This window comes from Hibiscus syriacus, unplaced genomic scaffold, assembly GCF_006381635.1.
Source record: "Hibiscus syriacus cultivar Baekdansim isolate YM2019G1 unplaced genomic scaffold, ASM638163v2 tig00018586_pilon, whole genome shotgun sequence".
NCBI classification, from domain to species: domain Eukaryota; kingdom Viridiplantae; phylum Streptophyta; class Magnoliopsida; order Malvales; family Malvaceae; genus Hibiscus; species Hibiscus syriacus.
This window is the reverse complement of record NW_024062441.1, coordinates 476,516-489,968: the sequence shown is the minus strand read 5'-3', so window position 1 is coordinate 489,968 and position 13,453 is coordinate 476,516. Positions and strand designations below refer to the sequence as shown.

Below are 13,453 nucleotides of genomic sequence, written 5' to 3'. Positions count from 1 at the left end.
AATAATGTTTCAAGCACTGGCTCAATGACATAATGTAAATAGAGAGTCGATCCACAAAATACAACTTAAACGATTTTGAGATTATATTTTATCATATCTCAGTCAACATGTTGACGTACAACACATACACTCGCCAATTTTTTAACGAAAAATGATGAGTTTAGAACATATGAATAGTCAGGTAACCATTTCTGTAACTTTTACTAGTAGGGGACTCAACAAAGCAATGGTCATGTAATCAGTGAACCATTGTGTAACTTTTAATAATCAGAGGACTTAATAAATTAACACCCTATAGTTGAGAGATCATTTATGTACTTTATCCTAATCGGGGAGAGTTTCCCTCCAAAACCATATACAGGATCCGATTGGGTATCCTAACCCTTATATCCGACCATATCCAACCCATTTCATTACTCAAATCGAGCCAAAATCCAAAATCATTACAAGTCCTAAACCCACTACAATAGGCCAGCCTCATTCCTCAACCGGAATAGTTGCCACTGCCTGAGCTTGGCCTAAAAGTGAGACCCAATTCCTGTTAAATTTCTGATCATATACATATAAATATGAACAAACGTCGCAACAAAATCATGCATATACATTTAAATATTACAATAAACAAGCCCGAATAACAGTGTTGCATATCAATGTATGATATTCATTCTAGAATTTTACATTCGACACTTTATTTTTGACAGTTTATAACGGTTGTCTATGAACTGATAGTGAGCGATTTCGATACGGGATAACAGTGGATAAATCTTGCCTCACTTGTGGCCATGTAGAGGAGGATATTCTCCATATCATTCGTGATTGTATGTCCAGATTTAGCAGAATAAACCCATTGAGATTAGTGATAATTGAGCATCCTCCTCCCATGCTTCAACAAGTGCTACCAACATATGCGAATTACTCTATTAATAACAAACCTTACTTTTTCTTTTAATCCTTCTAATTATAAACAAAGTCCTGTTGAAAGTGACCCCACCCCTCAACTCCCATAAGTTTTTTTAAAAAAACAATAATAAACGTTAAAATATCTTAAAGTTGGCTACACCCTCAACCACAGTGGAAATCGAACATTAACAAAACCTAAACAATTCATATTAAGTAATCACAATTCTTTAAAATTTTATAAATTCGTTCTCCTAAGAAAATCTTTACAATCAAATTAATATACATAAATGCGTGCGTGACTTCTCTTGTGTTAGTTTGGTAAACAGCAAGAAGCATCTCTTGGGCAAATATAAAATATTGAATTGGATCATCTTTTTAGCATAAGTTTTTAAAGAAAATATTGTTAAAATTCTTTTAAATTCATCTCTGATTGTCACTCATCTCCCCTTGCGGCTGAAATTAATGTGAATAAAAAGGATGTTGTGTAGGTATTGCACATGAATGGGAGGCATTTCACCTTTAAACGTCATCGCTCTTGCTTCGCATCTTGTATGATCACATAAGGGTGATATGCCTAATTAGTAGGTTGCTATGTTGGATGCTGCTTTAATCCTCAGAACACCTGTCATTTCCCTCCTTTGTCTGTTTAGATCAAGTCGGAATAAAAATAAATTACCAATAGAAAACACAAAAAGAGTTTCTCGTCCGATCCCAGATTTTGGCAACGATTATGGAGGGCATTGCAATGCTTCACAATTTCCATTTGTAATTTTCTTAAAAAGAGTTAACCAAATTTGATTTGGATTTCGGTTCAATAAACAAAGTTTCGACTTGAGGTTTTTTTTTAATCTTTGAACAGGAATGTGTTGCTTGGTAGGTTGGACAAATTTTACGTGATATCATGTGAATTGAAACGTGTATATATGTTTATGCTTATAGTTAATAAAAAATATTATAAATTGCATGATATCTTATATTTATATTCTTACCGACTATTATATTAAATGAATTAATATTTGATGTGTTATGTTTTCACCCACAGTGAACTATAAATTTACACATCATTTCAGATTTTAGAATTAAATTTATTTAAATTAATTTTGATATCATTATTTGATTCATAAATATTATTTATAATTATATATAATTTATATTTTAAACATTTACTCATATTAAATAATATAAGAAGTAGTAGTATTTTCTTCAAATTGTTTTCAATGATTACATATTTTTATCATTATTTTAGAGACGATTTTAATGTTTTATTTTACTTCACAAAACAAAATTGCAAAAGAAGTAAGCAAGTAAATTGTGATATCTTACATTTTATTTCTGTTGCCCTTCCAATTCTAAGGCTTTATCTTGATTAATTCAAATTAATTCGTGTCGCATATTTAATTTTGGTGGGTGAGTCTTCCAACAGGAATTTTCTGCATACACAAGAACTCAAAATCGAGACATTACTTAAGCAATATCAAACTGCTTACTACTTAAACCAACCATTGTTGGTATCTTCCTTTTTTTTTAATAAAACCAAAAGGTTAAAAAAAACGAAGTAAGCAACTAACTCAGCTACATACTACCAGACACCATCACCACCGGAGGCCACACTGATCCTTGAGGACGTCGAAGGGAACCGCACCCCAGCTAAGTTAAGCACATTCACTCTTCATAAAAAAAAATTGTTTAAATTCACTGATTGTGACCTAATATCTAAATCAATTAAATTAATTTTAAAAAATAATGTAATCTGATTCTATTAAAATATAAATTAAATCATGTAAAACAAAGTTTTATAATTAAATGCACTAACAATATGTATGAGTGCATATACTACCATTGAATCGTAATTTTATTACTTGTTAAGAATTATAATGATATTTTCTATTATTTTAAGAATTAATTTTCTTTTAGATTGATGATAGATATGTCCATGGACAGGGTGGTTCCAACTTGGATATAAATAATATATACTTTTTTAAAAATCTCTAATTCGCATGCTGCATGCATATATATAAATATATCAGTAGGAGAAGAAATTAATAGAAGAGGATCTTATATCTCTTTTGATCATGAAGCTGAGTATCTTATCTTCTTTCAAAGGTTTCTTGCTGCCTTATCTTTTGGTTTTTGTGCTACTCAACAGTGTAGAAGCTTTGGTAAAGCTACCGCCGAATCTAACGGTTCCGGCTGTCATCGCCTTTGGGGATTCGATCGTCGACGCTGGAAACAACAACAATCTCCGGACTCTGGTTAAGTGCAACTTCCCCCCCTACGGCAAAGATTTTCATGGGGGAGTTCCAACAGGAAGGTTTTGTAATGGAAAAATCCCTTCGGATTTAGTAGGTATTTTTTCACTTTTATACTTCTTCCCTATCAGTCAACATATGATACAATAGCGTAGTGTGCTTATGAAATTGAAATGAATTCAATCAAATTATCTTTCTTCCTTTTCACATCGATTCAATTAAACATGTAGTTAAGAAATTTGTTAATACAATCTAACGTGAAAGAAAGAAGCTAAATATAGTTACTAAAAGGGTAAACTAGACTAGATACTACCGAACTTTAGGTGTTGTATCGTTTATACCACTGAACTTTCAATTTTGTCAATCATAGCATTGAACTTTGATTTTCGTTTCAATTACATCACTGAGCCATTAAATCATTAACAACTGGATCAAAACGACATCATTTTGGTGAAGTGTCTACGTCGGCATTTGTCATCCATGTTAGCATGCATCAACCACACTATCGTGCCTTTAACAATTTAATGGTTCAGTAATATAATTGAAACGAAAATCAAAGCTTAGTGGTATAATTGAAAAATTGAAAGTTCAATGGTATAAACGATACAACGCCTAAAGTTCGATGTATCTGATATAATTTACCCTTATTAAAAATATCTGAACACATGTCAATAGTGGCCAGGTTATGGAAAAATAATTTGGAGTTTATTTGTTTTTTTTAAATTAGATCCTATTTAAAAGTTTTAAAAAAATTGAAGGCTTAAACTATTTTTTTAAAAAAATTGAAGAGTTTAATTTAAAATTTTCAAATAAAATAGTGTTTATCTAATATTTTTAATAATTGTGAGACGTAATGAGAAATTTTAAAAGTTTTAAGAGATGCTTTAATTAAAAATATTTAAAAATTTGAAATTCAGTGAGATTTTTTAATAATTTAAAGGATCAAATTGGAACTTTTAAAATTTTTACAAAATTTGATATTAAAATTTTAAAATCTTTAGGGTGCAAGAACTTCTCTAACCCATTACCATTCCTCCTTTCATGTAAAAATAATTTAAATATTAATCTAATATTATTATTTGATACAGCTATTTTAAAGTTTTTTTCCTTATTCAGCCTTAATCTATCATCAGGTGCAAGATTCATTTAATTAAAATATTAATTAAGAATACATTAAAAATACATACTAATAAATTAAAATAACTTATAAAGGGAAAATTTCACTGCAAATATATTAAATAATCATTATTATTTATATTTTAAAAAAATATTATTGTGTTTGAAATACCAATCTTAGAATCCGCAGGTGACCGGTTTTTTTTCAATCACTGGATTTAGGTTTTGTTTTATCACATTAGATTTTATTATTAAAATTACTACTTTCGTATTTAATTTGTTTTTTTTTTTTCACATTCGACTGATAATAATTAAATTATGATATTTATTTATAGAAAGATTAAATTGTTCAGGACTATATAATAGTATAGGAAGTTTATACAGAATTGGGTAAAGTACATCAAATGGTCCCCCAACTACAAGGTGTTTTTTTGTTGAGTCCCCCAACTATTAAAAATTACAAAATGGTCATCCGACTATATAGTGTTGATTTGTTGAGTCTTTCAACTTTTAAAAGTTACAAAATGGTCACCCAACTTTTCATATATTCCAAACTCATTATTTTTCGATAAAAAATTGACATTTGTTTGAGTTGGATGTTAATATACTGTCTGAGATATGATTGTCGTTCGAGATTCTGAGATCATATTTTATCATATCTCAACCAATATGTTAACGTCCAACTCATATTGCCGTCATTTTTTTTATGAAAAATGATGAATTTGGAACATATGAAATGTCGGGTGATCATTTTATAACTTTTAATAGTCATGGGACTTAATAAAGTAACGTCCTATAATCGAAAGATCATTTTTTAACTTTTAATAGTTTGAGACTCAACAAAATAATGTCCTATAATATCGGACCAATTGTGTACTTACCTTACAAAATTTTAGATATTTTAACATTAACCACATCTTCGTACAAACGTAATTAAGTTAAACACCAAATTTAATTTTTACATGCAATAAATTCATCGAGTTTTTGTTATTATTTCCTTTGTTAAATTGTTTTCAGCTGAAGAACTGGGAATTAAAGAAACAGTGCCGGCGTATCTGGATCCAACACTGACGCCCCAAGATCTCAAAACAGGAGTAACCTTTGCTTCCGGCGGCGCTGGTTATGATCCTTTGACTTCCAAACTTGTGGTACATAATTTCTTCTTTTTCTTCAAATCTAAATCACTTATTTTTCTTGCGCTTACCAAATGGTGTTTCAACCTTTGTCCGAAAATACCAGTCCGTTATACCGTTATCGGAGCAGTTAGATCACTTCAGAGAATATATTTGGAAGCTGAGAAGCTATGTCGGGGAAGAGGAAACAACCTTCATCTTGTCCAAGAGTTTGTTTCTAGTTGTAGCCGGCAGCGACGACATCGCCAACACATATTTCCTTCTCCGAGTCCGGAAGTTACAATACGATGTTCCTTCTTACACTGATTTAATGGCTAACTCGGCGCTCGACTTTCTTAAGGTAATATATATTTTCAACACGTATTAATAATCTGTTTTTGCTCACGGTTATTATAAACTTGATTGTTGTTTTGATTTTGATGAAAATTGGAATCAAACAAAGGAATTGTATGGTTTGGGAGCTCGAAGGATTGGGGTGTTTAGTGCACCACCAATCGGGTGTTTGCCATCGCTAAGGAGTTTAGCAGCAGGGATTGGAATGGGATGTGCTGAAGATGACAACTTTGCAGCTAAATTATTCAACGAAAAGCTATACGCCGTGGTGGACTCCCTTCAAGCAAACCAGTCGGACGGAAAATTTGTGTATATCGACGTCTACAATCCACTGCTTGAAATACTCCAAAACCCTAACAAATATGGTATTCTTTTCTTTGAAGGCGAATGATTTTATCTCAAATGTTTCAAGTTTTTAGTGTAAAAACCTTTGGAATTTCCAGGTTTTGAAGTTGCAAACAGAGGTTGCTGTGGGACGGGGAACGTAGAGGTGGCGGTTTTGTGCAATCAAATGATTGAATCAACGTGTGGAAATGCCTCTGAATATGTGTTTTGGGATAGTTATCATCCAACGGAGAAGGCATACAGAGCCTTGGTACGCCCATTGCTGCAGAAATATGTGACCAAGTTCCTCTAAATCTCAAATATTTTCAACACCACACAAGTTGGAACCTCTCCATTTCTTTAATCCACTCACACGATAATGTATTCACTGCAACTTTATTGATGTCAAATAAATTATGATATTTTAATTTTATACATTGAAAAATAAGTTAATTTATCTTTTATAATGTTTTAGATGTTGTATTTTTGTTTATTTTACATTAAAATCTTTATAGAATAACATTTTTAAGACTCGCAAAAATAACATCTTTAAGACTCGCAAAATTATATTTTATCGAGGTCATTAATTTATCAATAAATTAATATTTATTAATTTAGAGAATATTTCATGCTTTACGTATCAGAGTTTTTTTAATCAAAATCTAATATACATGTAGGTGCAATAAATCAAAGTTAATTTTATATATGCATGTATCAAAATTAATTGGTTCATATAATAAAAAAATTAATTAATTGACCTGTATATTGTGTTTTCTTATTGTTTTGTGTTACGTCATTAAATTGATTTCAACAAGCAATTACTATTAAAGTTTAGGATTAATATTTGTGTCATTAATTTTTTAAACCAAATTCATATTTGGATTAATATGCACTGCCCATCTAATTTGCCAGCAAACCGAATTATAATCCTTTTGTATAATGAAACTAAATCATTATTTTACTTTATAGAATATTTTAAACAATTCTAAAATTTGTACTAATTAATAAATTTTAATGATTAAAGTGATGATTGTTATTCTTAGAAGTCTCGGATCCGAGTACATCAAGTATAGGGATGTTTAAGCATTAAATGTTAAATGATTGAGAGTCTATTGAATATATAAGCATCTCAAACAAATTAAAAAATGTTAAAATTTAAAACTAAATCAACCAGAACAAAAGAGCAAAGCAACTAAGTAAAATATGATACGGATTCATTATGATTTTTCTGTAGTTTTACAGACGGCTGTTGAGGCATCAGCTACCGACACCAATCCTTCTATCTCCTAATGTATCTATAAAAACCAAGTATTACACCATATATTTTTCTCAGTATTTCCATGGGAAAACACTTAGAAAAGAAGATGAAACATCTACTTATCAACCTATATATAAATTAGGTCAAAAAATATAAATGACCGATCTAATTAAAGAATAATGGAGCTTAGACATGAATCTCAATCACACACAGTTTCCCAGTAGTTACATTACTAGTATTCATTAACATGCATCCACTTGGTAGAGGACCATTTGTCCCCCTTAATCACCGGGCATCCACCTGTCCCCAGACACAAGAAAGTTAGATTCATTTGTTTATTTTGGCAGAAGATAACTAAAAGATTATCATTCTTGAACAATAAGTAAAGAGACAATCATTCTTGAACAAGTAAAGAGAAAGGTAGGCAAGGGGATAGACTGCAAACCATGCAAACTTGAAGGATCTACTGTGGCATCAGGTTTCATACTCCAGAACAGCAATGCATTGCCCATCTTGGGCTTCACAGCAAGACCCTTTTTCCCACATTCTGACAATTCGTCCCACCACGGAACGTCACTAACATTTCCCTTGGCAGCAGGAAATATAGTCTCTCCCCCTTCTTCTACATCCGTCCTGCATTAGCATTTGCGAGTAATGTAATCGGTAACAAATCCCTCTTTTTCAAAACATGTAGAGCTAAAATTATAAAACTTACAAATACATAAGCATAGTAGCCATCCTCTGACCTCCCTTTCTAATGTTGAACGTATCAAGGAAGTAATCGAAGTGTGGATCATATTTCTGCCCAACTTCATAGTGGAGAACTTGAAGACCTTCCCCATGCTCTATAGATTACCAACTTAGCAAGTCATAAAAAGAAAAGAAAATGCAGTAACTGGAAAATGGGGAAAATCCATTTAATATCTCATACCTACAGGCATGAAACTGTACTCTGCTATCCTTTTCTCTATGTCACTTATGATTTTATCTTGCCCCCTTCTCAGAAACATACCCGAACTCGTACGCACCCTGCGAAGAACATATAAGATTTAGCATTTATTTATCATCATCACAAGGAAACAATAGATGGGAGGATAGGAAATGCGAACCTGCTATCTTTGCTCTTCCCTGTTTTGCTATCAACTACACTGGACTTTCTCATGTGAGGTTTAGCAATTTTTATGAGGTACTCGCATTCTTCTTTGGACTGTCCAAATATCAAAGTCAAGAGAAATATAAATCACATCTCATTACATTGTTAATTAACAGTTTCGAACAGCATCGTTGTCGCTATTTGAATCTCTGGGTAGCATTACATCATCTCAATAGTAAGAAATATTGTAAAAGGAAAAGAATAAGGTAGAAACCAACCAAGAAATTATGATAAAGGAAAACTCTTGGCTCCCATGAAATGACTTCGGCCCAGTGCTCCCCTCTGGATCCCGAGCCTTTTCCTCTACATTAAAGCCAAATCAATGAAAACAAATAGGAAAACACATTGCATCTAATCAAAAGTGATATGAATGCGTTGGAAAATTATTGCTAAAACCTTTTAGAAGCCATGCGTCTATAAGTAGTGAGATCATAGGACGATGAATCGTCGGCGCTCATCGGGAGGGAGAAAGTCCCTAATCCCAGAAGCATCAACAAAACCACCGTTAACATCACCAAGATCGATAATACAAGCGTTATTGTCAACCTTTTCTTCGCTAAGAATCGAGATTGTCTCACTTTCGCCATTCTTCAGTCTGAAAATTGGAGAAACAATCCTAAAAGCTCAATGATCCAAGAAACCGAAATTGCTATTTGTTTAGGTAAAATTTGTGACAAATTTTGTTTGGAATTAAAAAAGGAAAGAAAACTATTTGAGGACTAACCGAATTTACGAAGTCCATGCAAGAAGAAGCCTTTATATATAGCTAGGAGGTTAAGGAAATGACAAAGTAATCCATGTTTATATATAGCTTATCTTGCTTCACAGTCGTTATTGATTATTGATCGTCGTCTTCATCGAAAGACGCGCATTACCTGTTTTTAAAACGGAAGTTTCAAGGCTACAACATATTGTACGCTTTCAACAATGACCTTCATTTCATTTGCTCGTGTCCAGGTACTATTTAATTTCAACAAACTCCCTTTCAAACCCTTCGTTTAAGCTTAATTATTTTTCGTTTTCTTTTCCATCTTCTATTTTATTTAGCTTTGAATGATTGGTCTGTGGAGTGGAGTCTGGGACGGTCGCATGATTTTATATTAAGTGATACATTTCGACAAAAACATATTATCAATAGAAAATATAAAGAAAAATACTTAGATTATAAAAGAATTTGAAATTTTGGTGTTTCTACCTTTATGATTTTGATCCATGGAAGGAGTTAATATATAATAAGCCTGTTTACCCCTGTGATTATCAGGTCAGTTAATCCCTGAGCTTTTAAGGGATCCAACCAAAGGTGCATAAATGTTATCTAATCGCAGCAAACAGCAGAGCTTCATCTTTTATTCTGTTGTCCTTATTACCTTTTTGTTCATCATTTGCTTAAGCTTCAAATTTTGTTCAAACCTTGTTGAGCATTAGTGCTTAATTTGCCAGCATTTTGAGGGTCAGGGCTCTACCCTTTCTTGGCAATCTTGCAAGAGTAAGTTTACCTATTTACTCAAGTTCACGCAATAAGAAGCTCCAAAATGACCAAAAACTTCAATAAAAATTATATTTTAAGCTTTAGTTCAATTCTAGATGTTAAACCGAGCTACTGAAGCTCACTCAATTAGGCTTGTTTACCTAATAAAAATTGAACTAAGCTTCATGCTATGCTTCGAACACAATAAACTGTATTTTGGTTTGAACTATGTTTTTTCAATACTAATTAAAAGAAAACCTTAACTAGGCTCACGAACTACTGAAGAGGCATTAAGATACTTGAATTTGACTTGTTTGATAACTTGAGCTGGTCGAGTACAGCTCAACAATGGCCTAGTTAAGATACATCAAATGCTGCTTCATTGATTCCACTAGCAATGTCCCTGCATCCCAAGCATCTCAGTCAGACCTTTCAGTCTCTCGGTTCCTTCACTAAGCAAGAAGCGGATCTTTTGTTTATCCTTGCAATCTCGATTACTCTCCATCTCTTGTCTAATCAACTGTTTCAATTCAGCTGCAAAAACCCACTTCTTTTCAGGCAATGCAATGCACAACTTGATGTTCAAAACATATAATCCAGTTCAAAATCAGATGAAACTAATCAACAGGGAAGTAACAAGATGACAATAGGAACAAAACAACAAAAACAATTAATATGCATTAAGATTAAAGATGGAAGAATAGGTTTTCTCAAAACATTTCTCAGCAGCATTAAGAAGGCATATTGGTTAGAGAATGTTCACCTCTAGAATCATGAGGAGCCATTCGAGCGGTCCGTAGAGCTTGTCTGTAAAGCTTCAGCACTCGAGCGCGAAGCAAGAAGTCCTGCAGATCCATGGAGAGAATCGCAACTGATTCTCTTCCTTTCCTTGAAAAAAAAACAAAATTGCTCCCTTTATCACAAAATTATCCAAATTTTAAAACCCCCTATGAAACTAGATTACATTAAAAAAACCCGAACACTGGGCACTGACTGAAATCCGTTCCTACAAATTATTGGGTAAATCACCAGAAGATGAATTTATTTCCAAGAAAGCATTGAATTGGATCACTCAAAAACGAGACGAAGAGGGAAGAATCGACTGCGAAGAGTAATAGCTAAAAACAACAGTTAATCCAACAAAAAAAGCCTCAAATTTGCGAAATTGGCACATACATACCTTTGTTGGCCGTTCACCAACCAATAATGTTGCGAATGCCCGATGGTTCTAGTCGGTAGCTGGGAAACGGCGTCTAGAAGGATCGACAAATGCTTTAAATCGGATGTAAACATAAAACGAAAAGGCTAAACTAACAGTATAGTCACTAAATTATAGGGAAGTTTCTATTTTGACCAATGAACTAATTGTTTTTGAATTAGGTCATTATTTTTTTCTTTTGATTAATCTGGAGTAAATACAATGTAGTATCTGTTCAAATATAACTCTCAACTATTTGACATTGAATACTCATACCCTTGACATTCTTGGTGCTCGAACGCAAGACTTCAAGGAATGTCAACAATTTCTTTACTACCGAGGTCAGTGTAACTCTTGCTTGAATTAAGTCATTAAACTATTTAAATGATATATATTTTAATTTTTTAACCAAACTAGTGTCAAATCAATCCAAATCATCTCCAAATTATGGACTTGATTAGCAAATTGCAGAGTAAGAAAGCTATTAATTACCTCAAAAATTAAGTTTTTAAGATATCAATTCTGCAGGCAGCTTCATTCATTCCATTAGCAATGTCCCTTCATTCATTTTTTTTTTTGAATGTGTATTATACTATAAAAGGAAAGCTTTTTTTATTGAACAATTGTAAAAGGAAAGTTAAAAAGTTGGAGTTGTTGAATACGTTATTCAGCAAATATTTCTTCTTGCAAGGAGATTCCATGATGTTGACTAATCAGAATTTGATCAATTGGAATAAGCAAGGTAAGTCAAAATGTCTGACGTGTTGAACCCATTGAAACTGGTTCCAGCGGCCGCCCTGTAAGCCCCCATGTTGGGGAACACCAGCCAGTAATCCACGTTCAGCTCCGGCAGCCGATAACCCTTCATCACCGTATCAATCGCATCACACGTCGGTCCGAACACGGTGGAATCATAATTTCTCGCCGCCTTGCACGTTGGATGATCCTGCGAGAGGCATGCATGTGATAGTCGCTTTATTGTATACAGTTCATTGATCCAGTTCATTGATCCGTAGATCCCATCGTTGATCCAATACCCTCTTATATCACCTCTAACTTGCTTTCCTATAATGTTTGTATAGCTAACGTGAATACCTTCTCCGCGAAAAACCGAACGGGCTCGTCCATTATTATCAAGCCGGGCTCATTCGGAAAGTAATATCGGAGAGCAGCTTTCACCGTTGACGCTGCTTCCTTGAATTGTGAACCGGCTGTGAACCCTCCACCGATGTTTAGCACATGCATCTTGGGCATGCCGAGTCTAGCGGAAGTCTCAAACGCAATTTTAGCTGCTGCAATGGCTTCTCGGTAAGCTCGAAACTGCATGGCTCCGCTACCAATGTGGAAGGAGACTCCCGTGACGGTGAGCCGTAGAACCTGAGCGGCTTGGAGAAGAGGGACGATTTCTTCGGGGAGTGCACCAAATTTGGCACCTAAAGGACATCTTGAACGGCTATCATCCGGGACTTTGACTCGGATCAATAATGCACATTGAGGGTGCCACTTCTTAATCTTATCGAGTTCCTCTTTAGAGTCAAAAGTTGTTAGGTTATCGCCGACGTGGCGGCGTACTTGATATGGGACGCTGCTTTGCATGGGTTGGCAAAAATGATCCTGTCAGGCGAAACACCGAGAGACAAGACGGATTCAATCTCGGTCTTGCTTGCACAGTCGAAGCTGGAGCCGAGGGCAGCCAGTGCCCCGAGGAGAGCTGGGTTGGGATTACACTTGACGGCGTAGAAAAGTTGGTCCACGGGAAGGTTACGGTTCCACTCGTTAAAGAGATCATCGACGGCACCCAAATCAAGCACGTAAAGATGTTCTTTCGATTCTTGTTCGGTGGAAATGATCGACTGAATGAATGTAGTCAAATCATCTTTCGATATAGCCGAGACCTTCTTTCCTCACACCCCAGGCGCACCCATAATGGCCTTGAAGCTCCTGCTACTAGATGCCATGGCAACCGACCAGAACTTTGCAACTATTATAATCGTAAGACAATTTTATATTTGGTGACCTATGTCATTTTGGTTTTTATATTTATATAATTTTATTTGTTATTTATATATATATTTATTTTAATTCAAATGATGCGATGTAAATCTGAAAAAAAAAATATAATTTAATAATGTAGATACTCATTTTCGTCCGAATTTTTTTCTATTTATTTTTAATTTTATTTTATATATATATATATATTAATATTGTATAATTTTGAAAATATTTTTTTGAAAAATAAAATATATAATTTTTTAGAAAACGAATTTTGAAAATATATATATCATATAGTTTTGAAAACGGTTTTCAAATATATATATATA

General features: G+C 33.6%; 3 protein-coding genes and 1 pseudogene across 4 annotated transcripts; 1 reads left to right on the top strand and 3 right to left on the bottom strand.

Annotated features, from left to right (window-relative positions):
• The first annotated feature begins 2,941 nt into the window (after nucleotides 1-2,941).
• Nucleotides 2,942-6,368, top strand: LOC120209308 (GDSL esterase/lipase EXL3-like). The gene is made up of 5 exons (XM_039208348.1): nucleotides 2,942-3,246; nucleotides 5,283-5,413; nucleotides 5,505-5,738; nucleotides 5,841-6,096; nucleotides 6,175-6,368. Exons 1-5 carry the CDS (start codon nucleotides 2,973-2,975, stop codon nucleotides 6,366-6,368), a joined length of 1,089 nt encoding a protein of 362 aa, XP_039064279.1. The 5' UTR covers nucleotides 2,942-2,972.
• Nucleotides 6,369-7,503: 1,135 nt separating this feature from the next.
• LOC120209309 (probable prolyl 4-hydroxylase 3) lies at nucleotides 7,504-11,690 on the bottom strand. Of its 2 annotated transcripts, none has more exons than XM_039208350.1 (7): nucleotides 11,651-11,690; nucleotides 8,685-8,774; nucleotides 8,423-8,520; nucleotides 8,245-8,342; nucleotides 8,029-8,158; nucleotides 7,759-7,946; nucleotides 7,504-7,613 (listed from the first exon to the last, which is right to left on the bottom strand). In XM_039208350.1, exons 1-7 carry the CDS (start codon nucleotides 11,672-11,674, stop codon nucleotides 7,546-7,548), a joined length of 696 nt encoding a protein of 231 aa, XP_039064281.1. In that variant the 5' UTR covers nucleotides 11,675-11,690; the 3' UTR covers nucleotides 7,504-7,545. The 2 variants fall into 2 exon arrangements, with proteins under 2 accessions (XP_039064281.1, XP_039064280.1); XM_039208349.1 differs by lacking the exon at nucleotides 11,651-11,690 and adding an exon at nucleotides 8,863-9,075 and having other exon boundaries at nucleotides 8,685-8,769.
• LOC120209316 lies at nucleotides 8,754-11,227 on the bottom strand. Its single transcript, XM_039208360.1, has 4 exons — nucleotides 11,115-11,227; nucleotides 10,698-10,822; nucleotides 10,302-10,468; nucleotides 8,754-8,771 (listed from the first exon to the last, which is right to left on the bottom strand). Exons 1-3 carry the CDS (start codon nucleotides 11,225-11,227, stop codon nucleotides 10,326-10,328), a joined length of 381 nt encoding a protein of 126 aa, XP_039064291.1. The 3' UTR covers nucleotides 8,754-8,771; nucleotides 10,302-10,325.
• Nucleotides 11,691-11,831: 141 nt separating the features above from the next.
• LOC120209307 lies at nucleotides 11,832-13,090 on the bottom strand (annotated as a pseudogene).
• Between the last annotated feature and the right edge of the window lie 363 nt (nucleotides 13,091-13,453).